Source organism: Pteropus vampyrus, unplaced genomic scaffold, assembly GCF_000151845.1.
Source record: "Pteropus vampyrus isolate Shadow unplaced genomic scaffold, Pvam_2.0 Scaffold1, whole genome shotgun sequence".
NCBI lineage: Eukaryota > Metazoa > Chordata > Mammalia > Chiroptera > Pteropodidae > Pteropus > Pteropus vampyrus.
In genome coordinates this window covers 16,358,191-16,375,517 of record NW_011888782.1, presented here as the reverse complement: position 1 = coordinate 16,375,517, position 17,327 = coordinate 16,358,191, and the positions used below count along the sequence as shown (strand labels likewise).

The following is a 17,327-nucleotide window of genomic DNA, read 5'->3' as shown; positions in this document are numbered from 1 at the left end:
TTCTGTCTTCAGAAAGTTAATGTTGTATAAACCAACACCTAAATGTTCTAGGGAAGTTCTTCATGTGAATGATTTTTGTACAGTTAGAAATCTTTCGTAATTTGATTGAATCTCTCATGATTACTCTCCTTCTGTAAGTTGGATTTTTCGTTTTTTTTTTTTTTTTCTAATAGTGGTAGGCTCAATTCTCTGATAAAAGAATTTTCAGATCTTATTTTTTTGAAAGGATGTTTAAATTATATTTCAACTCTCTAGTAGAATATAAAATCAGAATGTTAAAGTTGGAGGGGACTTTAGCAAATAAGTCTAACTTTCTGATTCTACAGCTGAAGAGACTGAGAACTTACCTAAGGCTTCAGTTTTGAGCCAAATGATGGAAGAACCGGCTCCATCTGCTGAGTCCAGCTCACTCTGGTGATGACGAGACTATAACACTATAGGATATTATGTAATTCGTTTCACTGACCTGGCCTCAGCTTGTCCATCAGTAAAATTGGAGTAACTTCTTGTTTGCCCAACTCATAGTAAAATCTTAAAGCTTTTTTGAGTTGCTTGGAATATGGTACACTACTTTTTCTAGTGTACCATATTTGTTGAAAAATTAGGATATTTAGCTTCAGAAAAGTTTATGTCTCTAAAATTCAGGTTTACTGCAGGACATAAAATTCAGTGTTTTCATGTGTATAGTTTGATGAGTTTTGACAAGTGTATGTGATTTGTGAAACCACCGGCACAAATAAAACAGAATATTTCCACTCTGCTAAAAAGTAAGAGATTATTTTCTTTACTAACATGAAATAATACTTTTATTTGGTGGTACGATTCCAGTACTTGCATGCAGATTACCCATAGCAATACCTTTTAAGTACAAGATAGTTTTTAACCTTTTCTGTCTCATTTCCAGTCTGTGTTTGTTCAGGGAAGGCCAACTAATTTTTTTAAATCGTGGTATAATTGTCATATAATGTAGTAGTTTCAGGTGTACAGCATAATGATTTGATATTTGTATATATTGTGAAATGATCCACACCATAAGTCTAGTTAACATTTGTCACCACACATAGTTACAACATGGTTTTTTGTTGGTTTTGTTTTGTTTTTTTTTATAATGAAGACTTTTAGGACCTACTCACCGTTTCTCATACTGCCTCTCCGCCCCCTGCCCACCACCTCCCACCTCTGGCAACCATCAATCTGTTCTCTGTGAGCTTGTTGTTTTTTAAATTCCACATGTAGGCAACATCATATGGTTTTGTCTTTCTTTATCTGACTTAGTTCACTTAGCATAATACTCTCAAGGTCCATCCATGTTGCACCTGGCAAGATTTTATTCTTTTTTTTATGGCTGAATAGTAGTACGTTGTGTGTGTTTATGTGTGTATGTGTATATGTCCGTTGATGGATACGGTTTGTTTCCATATCTTGGCTATTATAAATAATGCTGCAGTGAACATGTGGGTAGATATACCTTTTTGAATTAGTGTTTTCATTTTCTTGGGATAATTACCTAGAAGTGGAATTACTGAATTATATGGTAGCTCTTTTTAACTTTTTTTTTTTTTGAGGAATCTCCATACTGTTTTCCATAGTGGCTGTACCTGTTCATATTCCTGTTTATATTCCCACCAACAGTGCATGAGGGTTCCCTTTCCCCTGACATCCTTGCCAACACTTTTAATTTCTTGTCTTTTTGATAATAGCTGTTCTAACAGGTGTGAAGTGATATCTCGTTGTAGTTTTGATTTACATTTCACTGATTATTATTGATGCTGAGCATGTTTTCATGTGCCTGTTGGCCATTCCTGTGTTTTCTTTGGAAAACATGTTTATTCAGATTTTCTGCCTATTTTTTTAATCCAGTTGTTATTTTGTGTGTGTGCGTGTGTGTGTATGTTTGAATTATATGAGTTATTTTGGATATTAACCTTTTATCAGATATATGATTCGCAAATATCTTTTCCCAATTAATAGGCTGCCTTCTTGTTTTGTTGATGGTTTTCTTTGCTGTGCAGAGGCTTTTTAGTTTGATGTACAGCAGGTTCTGGAATAAGGTTGTTTTGGTTAAGGTTCTTTTGTTTAACGTTAATGAAATGCCATAGGAACTTAACTCTTGTTTATATCAACTAATCTATGTTAAAATTGGTTTCATTAAACGTCATTTTGCTTTAAGTCACAGAACCCATGGACGGCGTTAAGTAAGGACTTACTGTAGTCCCATTTTTTATTTTTGTTTTTGTTTCTCATGCCTTAAGAGTCAGATCCAAAAAAATGTCATCACTAAGATCGACATCAAAGAGCTTAGGCCTTCCTTTTTCTTGTTACCGTATATGATTTCATGACACAAAACTTTACAACAAAGAATTTTTAAAAACTTTGCAACAGTGTTGTTCCACAATCTTGTGATTAGGACTCATGATTTAATTCGTCTGCATGGTCCTTCATAAGCCCATCTTGAAATCAAAGGCCTGGTGTAGCCAGTAATGGTGCAGCTCTTGCAGTAATTCTGGGAGGAAGCTGGGGGGAAAAAGTAGTAATAATAACTCATTTCCTGTAATAAGAATATTTTTTGTTTATTTAGATTAAAAAAAATCTTAATATTTTGTGACTAAAACATTCACAAATTGTTTTCATGAAAGCTATTAAAATTTTGGTTCTCTACTTTTTGCTAAAACTAAAAAAATTAAAAAGAAGAAAAAGACTAAAATATCTTTAAATGATATTAAGTAGCCTCTTTATTGGGAGCATGAAATGTCTTTTAATAGTATTTAAATAGAAGAAAAAGTGATGGGTAAGAATTCAAAAGACTACTTATTTTTATTATATGCAATTTAAAACATATTACATACTTTACTGTGGGTTTTGGGAAGACAAAGTGCTTATTAAATTTAAATCATGGGCAAGTTGAAGCCTAGATAAATGAAATAAATGATATAATTTCTTACATTGTTATTTTTTTCTTGCATAGTTATCGTTAAGGCCATATCAGAATACGCAGCATCAAAATACTTAAGCCATTTATATCCCATTTGAAATGGACCAGGTCAGGTCACGTAGGATATTGAATCTGAGGGAGTGTCATCTCGAAGTGAGGAAAGTAAGCTAAGTGGGGAGACAAGAGGATGAGGATGGAGGTGGGAATGATAACATGTTTGGAGCGGAAAACTCTAGTGAAGTGGACTGTTTTAGAATAAACTTTTATCATTAGTAAATAGCAATATTGGGTTTTCTTAATCTTCTTTCTCAAGCTGCTTGAATAAGAGTCCATGCTTTTCATTTTCATTACATTTTTTAGTTTAATATTCCATTGATATATCTAATATTTATTCTTATGTGTTCATTTATTCAAAGACCATTTCCTGAGCACCTTATATGTACAAGATGCCATACCAAGAGTTTTTGAAAATAAAAAAGATGGATAAGACAATAATTGAACTTTAAGAAACTTCTAGGTGAACACACAATGCAACATACAGATGATGTACCTATATAATTTTATTAACCAATGTTACCCCAATAAATTTAATTTTTTAAAAAGAATCTTCTAGTATAATTGGAAGGTAGAAAAATGAACACAAAAGACTCTGGTGAAATAGAGTTGGAAAGGTAGCTTGGATCCAAATACCAGATTGAGGGGTGTGCGTTTCTGTAGGCAGTCAGCATTCTCAGGTGCTTGGTGAGGGAATTCAGCAGATGTAGATGATGCTGAGCTCCTTAAAGAGAGAGGATTCTGGCCTTAGAGTCAGGTGTATCCTGAGACCAGCTGGGCTCCTGACAATTGCTTAAGGAGCTCAAGTTGGATTATGGCCATAGAGTTAGGGAGCAGATGGGTAAATAAGAGGTTTTGGAGAATCATCAGAACTTCATTAAGTGGTTGGGAGTTGGGGATGGGAAGTGTTTCGAGTGTTACTAAGGTTTAAAAAACTTTGATTTAAATTCATTTTTTTTATAGGTACTACATTCACATGGATCAGAATCCAAAAGGGTATGGCACAAACTGTTTTCCCCATACTTTTGTCACATTGTCTCACTCTCCAAAGATGGTCACCAATGCTGTCAATTTCTTATGTATGATTCTAGTGATATTTAATGCTTGTATAAGCAGATACGTGAGTGTGGGTACTTTTCCCTCATGTTTTTATTCTACCCAATAGCATTCTTCTTTTCATTTAACAGTATTTTTTAGGATAATTCCAGGGCAGTAGATAAAAGGCCCCCTCATTCTTTTGTTATGGCTATGTAGTAGTACATCGTCTGGATCTAATGTAATTTGTTTATCATTCTTTTGCTATTACAAAGAATACATACCTTGTGATATTTGTACATACATCGTCATGCATGTGTAACTTTCTGTGGAGTCAATGTTAAGAATGGAAGAATCCAAGTCATCGAGTATGTGCATTTTTTAATTCTGATATATTGTCTAATTGCCCCTCATACAGATTGTGTTCTTCCATCAGCAAAATATGAGAGTGTATATGGTATATTGTCTGTCAAGCTTGTGGATTTTTGACAATCTGAGATTTGAAAATAATTTCTCAGTTTAGTTTTAATCTGTGTTTATCTTACCATGAATGAAGTTGAACATTTTTTCATCATAGAAGAGCCATTGGTATTTCTTTATGTGTGAGCTATCTTTGTATCACTTGACCATTTTCCATAAGGTTATTGGTTTTTTTCTTAGTAGGAACTCTATGTACATTAAGGTAATTAGTCCTGTGTCTGTGATAGGAGTTGCAAACATTTTTCACATTTTGTGGTTTGTTTTTGACTTTGCTTTTGGTGGTTTTTTATCATGTAGAAATTCTAACTTCTGTGTAATTGTATTTGTCGACTCTTCATGCTATGGAAAAACCCTCTCTACTTCAGGTTTATTAGAATAAACTAAGTGAGATATCTTTAGTATTTTCTCTTTTTTTTAATGTTTAAAATTTTGATTCACTTAGAATTTATCCTGATGTTTCACCTGATACATATGGTGTAATAGACAGGGATCTGGTTTCATGGTTGCCCATACATTGCTTATTGAATGAACCATGTTTTCCTTGTTAATTTGAAATGCCACTTCTATAATATTGTAAATTCTCACATGTATTTGGATTTATTTCTGGGTTTTCTTATCTTCACTGATCTGACTCACTGCTCATGTGCCAATTATTCACTTTTAATTACTGTAGCTTTATAATATATTTGTTTAAATATTTGATAGGGCTATTCTCTCTTCATTACTTTTATTATCAGAATAATTTTGGCTATTCTTTCCTTTTGACTTGCCCATAAGAATTTTAGAATGTGCTCATTCAATGCCAAAACCCCCCAAGAGATTTCAAAGTACTTTTATTGAAATTATATTCGGTTTATAAATTAACTTAAGGATAATCAACGTCCTAATGATGTGAAACTTATCCCTAAGACATAATATGTCTTTTTTTTATTTGTCTTTTTTAGTGATCCTTGGAGCATTTTCTTCATGTAATGTTGCGCATTTCCTGTTAATTTTATTGCTGGATATTTTACTTTTTATTTTGTAGCCATCATGAATGAAGTCTTTTCTTCTATTAGATTTTATAATTGGTTATTTTTTGTCTCAATTAAAGCTATTTATTTTCTGTTAATTTTGTATCAGTAAACTTCTTTTCTTGAGTTATTACATTGACTGGAATCTTCAAATCCATGTTTAAAAATACTGTGATAGATTTCATTCTTATTTTTTTGATTCCTGCCTAGAATTACTCTGTTAAGCATGGTGCTTTCATGTTGAGATGCGTTATTATGTTAGAAAAGTATTTAACTTCGTCTCTATCTTTTTTTTCTTCTAAGAATGGATATTGAGTAATATCAGATGCTTTTTACTCTATGGCAAGGACGTATGATCTATCATTTAAAATATATATTTTTTTAATCCTAGCTGGACGTGAAGGAGGGAAATAAAGTCATTCACTGTTGGATGTCTCTGTGATGCTGTTGTAGAACTCATCTCTTTTATCAAATGCTACCAGTATTTAATAAACACTGATCTGATAATAGATTGATTTTGGATAGTGGTTTATATTTCCATCTTCTTCTGTCAACACCTTTTGGTAGCTTCAAGTTAAACTTCTAGTCCAGATGAAGTTAAGTGGGTGGAAGTGTGCATTCTGGGCATTCTTCTGTACTGTCTTTGACATAGATGCTAGGGCCTGTGTCATCTGAATCAAAGTAGAATATTAAAGGGTGGGGTGGGAAGGGGTAGTTCATACAATAATTATTGCCTGGGCACATGCGGATAAACTTTGAAAAGTCACCTTGATGTATGAGTCATTTCTGAGACTCTCAGTGTTTTTTTTTGTTTGTTTGTTTTTTGTTTTGTTTTTTTTCTTCCCAGGCAGATTAAGATAGATGCCAAATGGACAGGATGCTTTGGTTATGTGTTGCCTCTTTTAAAAAAATCAATACCTCTGAATTAAAGTTTTGTAAAGACCTAAGTGCTCATTTTCTGTAGAGTTTTAAATAACATCTGCAAGTCTCAGTTATTTTTCTTAACGCTGTTTGTGCTTGAGGAATAGAAGGTGATTGTCGTAAATATAGCTAACCTGATCTCTTGGGAATTTAATGACTGTTTTTACTAATTGTGACTCATGTTTAATTTACTCTCCATGAGTGTTCCTCTTTTTGTCTATGCAACCTCTGTTTTAACTTCTTATTCCTTACCTGTATGGTATCCTCCCTATTCTTGATTACAAGGATTAGAGGTTGGGGTGGATAAGAGAAACTCAAGGCATGAACATATATAGGTGTGAGAATTTGCAGGCTGCTAATCTCTTTGGTTTGAGTAGAAGTCTTCGATCATTCATTCACTCAGCCTTTTTACCCATGGTTTAGATAAGGTGTTTCTGGTTAATTACTTCATACCAGATTTTCAAAAGAGCTAAATTAGAAGAGGCTGGAGGTAAAGGACGGAGGCCTGTGCATCGATTATATCGTGAATGCTAACTGCAGCTTAATGGATAGCTCTGAAATTGTAAGAGGTAAAAACAGGCCTAAGGGGAAGCCGTCTGCCCTTTTAAACAGGCTGTGAGGGTTATATTAATAGTACAATATTAAAGTATGTGAGCTGACCCTGGGCATCCCAGAAAAGCAAATTTGACATAGTTTGTACTGTTTATGAAGGCAGAGGGGTATGCAGTATGTTTTAGACTCAGTTATTGGGAAAATTTACCAAGTAAAGATTGAAGAATGCAGATGTCTGTTAATAAGGTTAAAATATAGGTTCTAATGGAAGCAGTTAAATAGTTGGTAGCTGTTTTTCTTTAGATGTTAATTTTATAAGATTATATGTTGAAAGTATCTTCTAAATATTCTGGAATTTTTGTTACATGTAATAGTGGCATTTAGTTCTGTTGGTAATTGAGAAAGTTTCAGATTCAACTTTTGTAGTGAGTATGATTTCAATCTACTTTAGATTCCAAATGTCAGAGACTCAGGAAGGGGCTAGAGTTTGCAGCTCTTATTTCACCTGTACTTTTGTATATGGTTGAGGAAGTTCCGCCTGTATTATTATGTCTTCGGCTGCATATGTTCTGTATCATTCAGAGATCAGATTAATCACCTCTGCGGGAGCGTAACATTTCAAGCACTGTATAGCATTGTGTATCTACTCTGCTCTTCAGACAAATTCATGAATCTCTACAGTAATCTGTGCCATTTTTACTTCTCTTATATTACATTAAGTTCTTGAATGTGTGGGCTTTCTAAATATGTTTATGGCATATGTGCTTGAAATTTTCATGACTTTCTATTTCTGTAATCTGGAATTTGTAGTAACTTCATGAGGAAGCTAACTGAAGTTTTATTTCAGGGTTTCTGAACCGTAGCAATATTGGCATTTTGGGCTGGATAATTCTTTGTTTGGCAGGGGTGGCGGGGGGGGGGGGTGGCGCTGTCCTGTGTGTCGTAGGATGTTTAGAAGCACCCCAGCCTCTACCCACTAGATGCCAGTAGTATCTCCCCTAGTTATGACAACCAAAAATAGTTTTGGACGTTGCAGATATCCTCTACGAGGCAAAATTATCCCTGGTTGAAGCCACTGGTTTATGCTATGCATTGGTTTTGAGGGTAAATACGTAGTCTGTGTTATTATAAGAAAATGAGCAAACAATTGTTGAGCACTAACTATAAAACAGTTCTGGGCATACAGAGGAAGCATTCCTGTCCTTAAAGAAAACATGAACAAGTGAATATAACGCTATGTGATAAAGGCTCTAATAGTTACAAAGATGAGGGAGTGGCTACCTCTGCCAGAAAGAGGTCAGCAAAAAGAGGAAGGGAGATGTTTGACCTGGGCCTTGAAGGATGAGTAGGAGTTCACCAGAGTGAGTTTGCAATAGTTTTCACAATAGAGAGGTCATCATGAATAAAGGCTAAAGGACTTTACATTTCGATCTGCCTTGGGCTACATTTTTTGTCCTAGCACAGTTACTAACAGCATTCTTTTTCCTCTCAAAAATGCCCTAATTTGGACAATAAATTACATGGTCACTCTGGTAAGGGCTTGGCGACTTGAAAGTGGGCAAATGACATACCTGAAGTGTAGTGAGCCCTCTTAGACTGTAGTTTGAGGGTGGAAAGAGATGTGGAGGCTGCCTGGAGATGAGGATGGGACCAGTTGTGGAGGGTCTTGTGTGTCATGTTAAGAAGACTGGAATTGTTCTGGACATTCTAGAAGTCACCTCAAAGCTTCCGGGTAAGGGAGTGTGTTAGGAAGACAGTCACAGGGAACATATAAACTTTTGGGGCCTTTGAAAAGTTTCAGTTTAATTCATAGGGTGTGTGCTTCTCCCAGACACTTGTCTTAGAGAAAATAGTTCCCGGAGAAGTTATGCTTGGCTGGGTTTTGTTTGTTCACAGCCAGGTACTGTTTACAATGGTATGATTTTCAGCTGTGTTTCTTTGAGAAATGGATACAGGAGACTTTTAGGGGATTCATATTGATTTTCTTCCAGATTTATGGATTAAAGAAGTTTTGTTCTGTTACTAAAATTTGAATAGGTGGTGACTATTTTAGTTAGAGAGAGAGAGCAAGAGAGAGAGAGAATTATTTAATTCGGTAGTTGGCAAAGTATATCCTGTGGGTGAAATCTAGCCTTCTGCTTGTTTTTGTAAATAAAGTTTATTAGAACATAGCCACAGTCATTCATTTACCATTGTCTGTGGCTACTTTAGTGCTACAAAGGCAGGGTTATTTGTGACAGATACTGTATAGCTTGCAGTGCCTAAAATGACTGGCCCTTTAGAGAAAAAGTTTGATTCAACTGAATTCTATAAAATCCTCATAAAATCACTAAGTCACTCAAGTATTTTTCACATCTTCACCCTGGTTAACATAGTGTTACAAATGGACTAAATTATGCTGTTTTCAGCCCATGCATTTGTTCCAAGTGGGGCTTGCATTTTCAATCTTCAAATAGAAATCGTGTTACCCAGTGTTTACCAGAGAGAGGCATAAAGTTCTAGAGCTTGGCTTTTCTGTCTCACAGGAAGTCTTGCATCTACTCACCGGATCTGTTACTGAACTCCTGGGAGATGCTGCCGAGGCTCAGATCGGCCGCATGATGGTTTCGCCCCACCCTGGGTGCCTGTGACGCTGCGCCCTATCAGCCCTGTAGCACATCTGCTGGCTTTTCTTTTTCAATTTCAAGTTTTTTGTTGTTGTTGTTTTTGTTTTTAAGTGAAGTGTTATTTTGCATGAATTTGTGTGTTTGAGAATATTTTTAGCTTTTAAAATTAAAAGAAGAAAAAGATAATTTTTTTTTTGGTTGGCCTAGTGCACATCTTTCTCGCAACTCTGACTTTTCCTCATTCTCATTACCATGTTTATTTGTTTACTGCCTTTTAAAGTGACATTTGCACTCTGATTAGCGTCAGGCTGCACACGGGCGTTGGGTAAAAACTGGACCTTTGGAGAGACAGCCAGGGATGGCAAGATGTGACCTAGGGACAGTGTTAATCAACTAGAGTTGGTGACCTGGCCCTGCTTTCCTCCAACAGACTGGAGAGCTCGGCTTTCTGTGGGATTTGGCTGCTTGCCTTCAGAGATTCTTCAATAACAGGAGCGCAGTTACCCGAGGAAACCAGCTGAGATAAACGAAGAATGCTTTTTTAGTCTGTCATGGACCTTGCCCCTTGTTCTTTCTGTGTGAATTGTTCATGTGAGGGTTTCCTTCATCTTTCCTTTGCTCTTTTAAAGCCCAAGTGATTTACACCCTATGAAATCCTTACATTAAGTGCTTGAAATTTTTCTGGAAATTCTTGGTATCACTTAAAACAGCTTCTGTTTCGTGCTCTAGAAAATTCTTGATGCTGATAACCAGCAGCTACATCTTAGAATTAAGGAGATTTCGCCCAGATTTGTGTGCAGCGCCATGATGAAGAATCCCACCCCAGCAAGAGAGAGCTGCTCATGAAGCCAGCTGGGGGACCAGATCATGGTGACACTCTCTGAACACTGACACCCCAGATCTGTGGTCTGCTTCTCTCTTCTTTCTTCCTACTTAAAAAAAATTAATAGATTTTATTTTTTTTAGAACAGTTTAATATTTACAAAAAAAATTAAGCAGATAGTACAGAGAGTTTCCGTATACTCCCCACTCCACCCTCACAGCTTCTCTATTATTAACGTTTTATATTAATGTGGTACATTTGTCACAATTAACGAACCGGTGTTAATACCTAGTATTAAATAAAGTATGTAGTTTATTTAGATTTCTTTTGTTTTTACCTAGTTTCCCCCTTCTGTTCCAGAATCTCATCCTGCATACCACATCACATTTATTAGCCATGTCTCCCTGGGCTCCTCTTGACTGCGACAGTTTCTCAGACTATCCTGTTTTTCGTGTGTTTGACAGTTTTGAAGAGTGCTGGTCAAGTATACAGAAGAATACCCCTTATTGGAATTTGTTTGATTAGACCGGGGTTATCAGCTTTGAGAGGAAGAACATAAAGTGCCATTTTTGTCACCTCACATCAAGGGCACATGCATCTACATGATTTATGACTGTTTTTGTTAACTTTAATTACTTGGCTAGAAGTAGTGTGTGTCAGGTTTCTCCACTGTAAAGCCAGCCTTCCCCACCTTTTTCATACTGTGCTCTTTGGAAGGAAGTTACTATATACAGCCTGCACCTGAGGAGTGGGGAGTTATGCTCCATTGCTTTGAGAGAAGAGTATTTATTTATATACGTTATTTGGAATTCTTCTTCATGGGAGATTTCTCATTCTTTCCCATTTAATCATTAATTCATATCAGTGTAGAATCATGGGTATTTACTTTTTACTTTGGGTTATGGTCCAATACTACTTTATTTTGTGGCTAAAATTGTTCTAGCTTTGGCCATTGGAAGCTCTTTCAGTTGGCTTCTGTGTCACTGTAACGTGCTCCCATCATTGTGTCTTTTTTGTTTGTTTCGAGCACTTCTTTACTTTTTGGCATCACGAGACTCTCCAGGCTCATCTCGTGTATTTCCTGACCCAGTCCTGGAATCAGCCATTTCTCCAAGGAACTCTGGTTTCTTTCTTAGAGAATGGTATTAGAAAACAAGGTCTGGGTGCTGGTATGCTTAATGCTTTTGGAGTATCATTTCTTTTAGGTCCTCTCACCTGACAGAGAGGAAAAAAAAATGTGTGTTTGCTAACCTGTATATATATATGTACACATTTATAAACATTTCTGTGTGTAATCATCTATCTGCACATGAGTTTAACTCATGTTTAACATACCAATTCTCCCACTCTGATCCATTACCACATGGAGCATTCTGGATTACATCTTTTGTTTATCTGTAAACCTGCACTTCAACAGTGAGAAACTTGGCTTATACTGTCTGACGTCCATTTATTGCATTGTTCAGTTGCATTATGCATGTACAGCAGTATCAGACTTAGATCAGCACCTTTCTCCCACTCCCTTCAGTGACTTGTTTCTTGCATTAGTAATATAGATTATTTTGCCACACTCTGGATTCTTTCCTGGGACCCCCTGACCTCATAAATGATTTTCTTTCTTAATTTGCATCCTGTGTTGTTCAGTTCTATGGGTTTTGACAAATGCATGTCATATCCTCCATCATGGTATCATACAGAATAGTTCTACCTCCCTAAATTACCTTATGTTCCACCTGTTTCTCTCTCCCCTTTTCCTCTCAAATTGGTAACCACTGATCTGTTTACTCTCTCATTAGTTTTACCTTTTCACCTTCTACTTTTAAAATTCTCTACATTCAGATCTCTTAAGTGAGTTTCCAGCAAAGATGCCCAGCCATTCAGAGCTCAGAGTCATTATTCTGCTCTTCTGGGAGGTACAGGAAGCTGGACTCCTCTTTGGAATAAAGTAGAGGATACTTTTGATAGCTAAAATGCATGACCTTGACGACACCTGCATACATTGCAGTGTGTGCATTTGGTGCCGTTATACTTCCATAAAAAGTGCATTTGTTCAGGCTTCCTGCACAGCCTGGTTTGATGGGTTGACATGCCCTGCCTGTGTTGTACTTCTTGTTTTCCTCAGCCCAGGATAGTGATCCCCACTTACTCAACAAACAGTTTCAGAGACACATTCTGGAAGACAGAGTCCATGAAAAAGATGATCTTGCCAAGTGTGCCAAGCAGGGCATTCTGGGTAGAAGGAACAGTATGGGCAAAGGCCCAGAGTTATGGAATGGTGTCATCTTCAGGACTTGCAGGATGTTTGACCAAGGGTGTGATTGGGCTGCAGTTGGTAGGCAGGCAGGATCCAGGCTACAAGAGTCTCATGCTGTGGAGTTTGACATTATTCTGCGGGTCAGAAGGTACAAACAGGCATCAGATGGGCCATTTGTGGCCCACCTATGTGTTTTGTTTTGCTTGTGCAAATGTTTTCAGTCATTAGTTGCCATGATTTAAAAATCAAATGCTTTCACTTAAAAATCTAGATATATATAAATGTCGCTGTTCAGAAATATCTGTAAGAATTAGATGATCTAGCAGCAGTGGGCCTTCATTCCACAAAGCATTATGAATGGGGTGTATGTGCCCCTATTGCTGTGATCTTGGCCAGTCTGCTCCACCCACTGACTTTGCTTCCCTTGTCCTTACAGGTTGGGCCATCCAACTGGAGGCAGTGGGACCAGTGACTTGTTAAGTTCCATTTGGTTCCTGTTTAGTCAGCAAGGGTGCCCATGATCACTACCTTATCACCTCATTAACCCCTTTTCTTTCTGGGGTAATTTTCCATTCCAAATACTTAAATGAAAAAGAGCTCCAGCATCTGTCTTCTAAGAGGACTTATTTAATTTTCCAGGAGACTTGTCTTGCTGTCTTTTAACTTAGTTGGTATTACTATGTTTTAAAAACTCAAAAAGGTGGTTTAAAATAATAGCTAAATGAATTGTCTGTATTTTAAATACTGAGGATTACTTATGCTTGGAAAGGAAACTTCAGTCAGTTCTTTTCAATTAATACTCAGTTTATTAAAATTATAAATTTTAACAACTAGTATTTCTTAAACCTTAAGCTCAACCTGTAGATATTATTTTATTTATGAACTAATAATTTTTATGTTAACAATGGTTTCACTTATTTATTGGTTAACATTCATTTAACTTTTAAATTTAACAAATCAAAGTTCTTAAGGCTTTTAGCACTATTTACAAATTTAATCAGAATAGTCTAACATTTTAAACTATAATCACAAATTTAAAGAGTCTTTTTGTCTCAAACACCTTAACTAAGGCTGATAAGAAAAACCAAGGAGCAGAATCATCTTCAGAATTTCAACAACTCTTGAGAATTAATACATCAGACACATCCATTCAGCAGACAGATTATTTTCTTAAATGTTTCAGACATCTTAACTGTGTTTGTGAAGTAACTCAGAACTTACTCTTCTCAAAACTAGCACACATATTTAGGATAAGGGCTTTTAATTTGTTTCTTTATTCTTTCTAGACTTATTTTTGTATCTTTTGGAGAATGGGACAGTCCTACTGAATACCAAGAGAAAAAGAGCTTGCCTTAGTCCAGTCAAGGTCATGGGTTTGGATTTATGAATTGATTCTTATCAGCATACGGGATCTGTTTGTCTCTTTCGAGGTGCTTCAGATCACAGCTGACTGTCTGATTACAAAAGGCTTACTCTACTGGTGGTATTTAGGTTTCCATCCTGCAGTTGGGAGTTATCCAGCTGCATATGTTGCATATGTCTGCAGCTGGGTGTCTTAAACCACCCATCACATAAATTAACGAGCTCTTGAATTTATGTTTATTTTTCTCTATAATCAAGAAGTAAGGGTTTCTTCTTTTCATTTTCTACAAATAGCAAAACCCACCTCATTAATAGCTTTTCACTATCAAGACTGATTGATTTTCTCATTTGGTTAGGACTCCAGAGGGAGTCAGGATTTTTGGATTTTAATTTCTGTTCTGAGGCTCTTGCTTCCACCTTCCATGGCGGCTGTAGCCCTGTCGCGTGACTTTGCGTACTAGTACAGAGTTTGTACCCTTTGACCAACATCCCCCCATTTCTCCCAACCCCAACCTACTCTCTGTTTCTATGAGTTTGGCTTTTTTGGATTCCACATGCTGAACCATGGTGGCGGTGACGCTGACTTTGTCTTCTCTTACTTTCCAGTGTCCTGTTGACCTCCTTCCTGGAGTCACATTATTGATGTGCACAAGTAAAGCGATGCAAAGAAACAAAGCGTCACATTATTTAGAATTGATGCTTCTGGTGAGGCTTGAATTAGACTTCTTGAAACCTAAATGTTGGAGCGAAAGAAATGTATTTACAACGTATATGTAGCATGTGTATTTCTTAATAGGAGTTGAGGCTTACAATAAAAACATTTATTAAACAGAATAGTTAAAACAAAATGCAAAAGGAGATGAGTGGCTAGTTGCAGCAAAGGGCTAGGTGGATGAACCAACACAATTGAGTTCTTTGGCAAGAGCACAAAAACCCACTGGTTTTGGTTTAGTTAATTGGATGGAGCAAGGGAGATTACCAGGCACCTGAGAAGTAATTAATCACGGACTTATAGAGCTTTTATGGGAGTGGGGAAAAGGTGATTGTGGAAGTGTCCACTTCAATCTTTAAGAGTATTGAGTGGGACAAACATTTACATTTTTATTGCGCTGATTAACATACTCAGTGATGAGCTGTGGACTGTGGAAAATGATAAATTTGGAGGTGGTGGTAAAGAACTGTGAGTCAATTTAGGGGGATGTTAGGGGCAAGACTTATTCGTGATACACACACATACACACATATATATACACATATATTTATTTTTTTTCCTGTTATCATTCAACAACTATTCAAAAAATGTTGTGTTCAAAGCATTGTGCTGGATGCAGCTGTGGATACGATAGAAGACAGAACAGATGCATTCCTGAATGCAGGGAGCTTATATTCCAGTGCAGCACTGTCTGATAGAACCTTCTGCAATAATGGAGATGATCCATAGGTATACTGTCCAATACAGTAGCCAGTAGCCACAAGTGGCTATTGAGCACTTGAAATGTGGTTAGCATGACTGAAGAACTGGATTTTTAATTTTATTTAAATTTAATAAATATGAGTTTAAATAGCTGCACATGGCTGCTTACTTAGATAGCATAGTTGTAGTGGGCCAAGTGGATCCTAATAATCTTCCCATTTAGACTGCATCACTCTAGGAAACTAGAAAAATTTGATGCTAAAGTCTAGAGTCCCAGGCTCAAATAATCTCACATATTGGGAAATGAAAGTCCTTTCTTGAGTATATTTTTGCTGTGACAGTTCCCAAAGCGAGTTCCATGGAACAGTAGTCCCATGCAATTAACTGAGAAAAAGCTTACTATGGTTAGTAGGTTTGGAAAACACTGCCCACTGCCATATCCTTGTGGAACTCCACAAAGAACAGAGCGCATTTATAGTCTGATAAGTCATGAGTAGAGAAACTGATGTTTGGTTCAGTTGTAGTTTGGCTGGGTTTCTCACGCTTAGCTGACAATAGCCGCCCTTTCATTCAGTGACACCTGTCAACACAGAGAACACTTGGGAAATGCTACTCCAGGGAGGCAACCGAGATTCCTTTAAGGCTGGCTTAAAAACAAAAGGAAGAAATGGATGTAGTTTTGCCACAGACTGAATGTTTGTGTTCTCTCCCTGCCCCATTCATATGTTGATACCTAATCCCCAATGTGATAGTATTAGCAGGTGGGGCTTTAGGGATTCGATTAGGTCAGGAGGATGGACCTTCATGAAAATGGGGTTAGTGCCCTTATAAAAGAGACCTCAGAGAGCTCCCTGGCCCTTTTCACCATGGGAGGACGCAGCAAAAAGAGAGCTATGAACTGGGATATGAGCTCTCACCAGACGCTGAATCTAGCAGTTTCTTGATCTTGGACTTTGCAGCCTCCAGATCTGTGAGAAATACATTTCAGTTGTTTATAAGCCACCTCGTCTATGATATTCTGTTATAGCAGCCTGAACAGAGTGAGACAAGTCTCTGCTTAGTTCTTGATTTGCCAAGAATATGAGAATCCCTTCATCCTTCTAGATTTTGGGGGGTAGAAATGTGACAGGAGCAGGGCACATTTGCATTCCAAATAATTACTTCTGGTCAGTAACGACTAAAATCCTCAGAGCTTTGTGTATGTATACGGTGTTGTGTTTACTTTGTCAGGTCAGTTTTCTAAGTTTTTCTAAGCTAGCCTATGGTCTAAGGTAGCCTGAATTAATGCATGTACAGAGAGGTTAAACTGTTTGATTTTGCTTTTCTTTTTTTGAATTAGATTTATAAAATTAATACTTTTGTGGCCGTTCCACTTTCTGACTTGGTTTACAAACACCTACATGGACTCCATGGCTGGTATTTAAGTCCTTTCATCTACTTGATATAAATTAAAGGCACACATCAACCCTGTATGGTATTTAAAAAATTCTGGTTAGATTGAATTATACATCATTTCTCACTCATGCTATTATATATGTGGGTGTTTGGGGGTGGGTATAGATATACACATACACTAATTAGATATCTAAGTTTGCTAGTTCCGTACTTAAGAAAACTAGACTGGACTCAAGGTTATTCATAGAATGCCACCCTTACTTGCCTTCTGAAATACTTTCTCGAGCAGCAGAGAAGGAAATGGAGTGAGCAAACCGTGGGAGTGGATCTAGCGTCATCCGTCATGCTCGTGAACACCCATCTATCACGCCGTATGCGGCGAGCAAGGGCTTAGAACAGCTGGACCGTGGATCCTCCAAGGACCCCTTCTGAGCTGAAATTCTGTCATTCCGTGACAGCTTTATTGAGAGCTTTTATTGTAGTCAA

At 36.9% G+C, this 17,327-nt stretch overlaps 1 protein-coding gene across 1 annotated transcript in view; it reads left to right on the top strand.

The window, feature by feature from the left end:
* OSBPL10 (oxysterol binding protein like 10) overlaps positions 1-17,327 on the top strand; it is a 252,541-nt gene that overhangs the window by 40,018 nt on the left and 195,196 nt on the right. The window contains exon 2 of the mRNA XM_011361186.2: positions 3,950-3,982. Coding sequence (XP_011359488.2) covers positions 3,963-3,982 — 20 coding nt within the window. The 5' untranslated portion in view covers positions 3,950-3,962. The remainder of the gene's footprint in view (positions 1-3,949; positions 3,983-17,327) is intronic.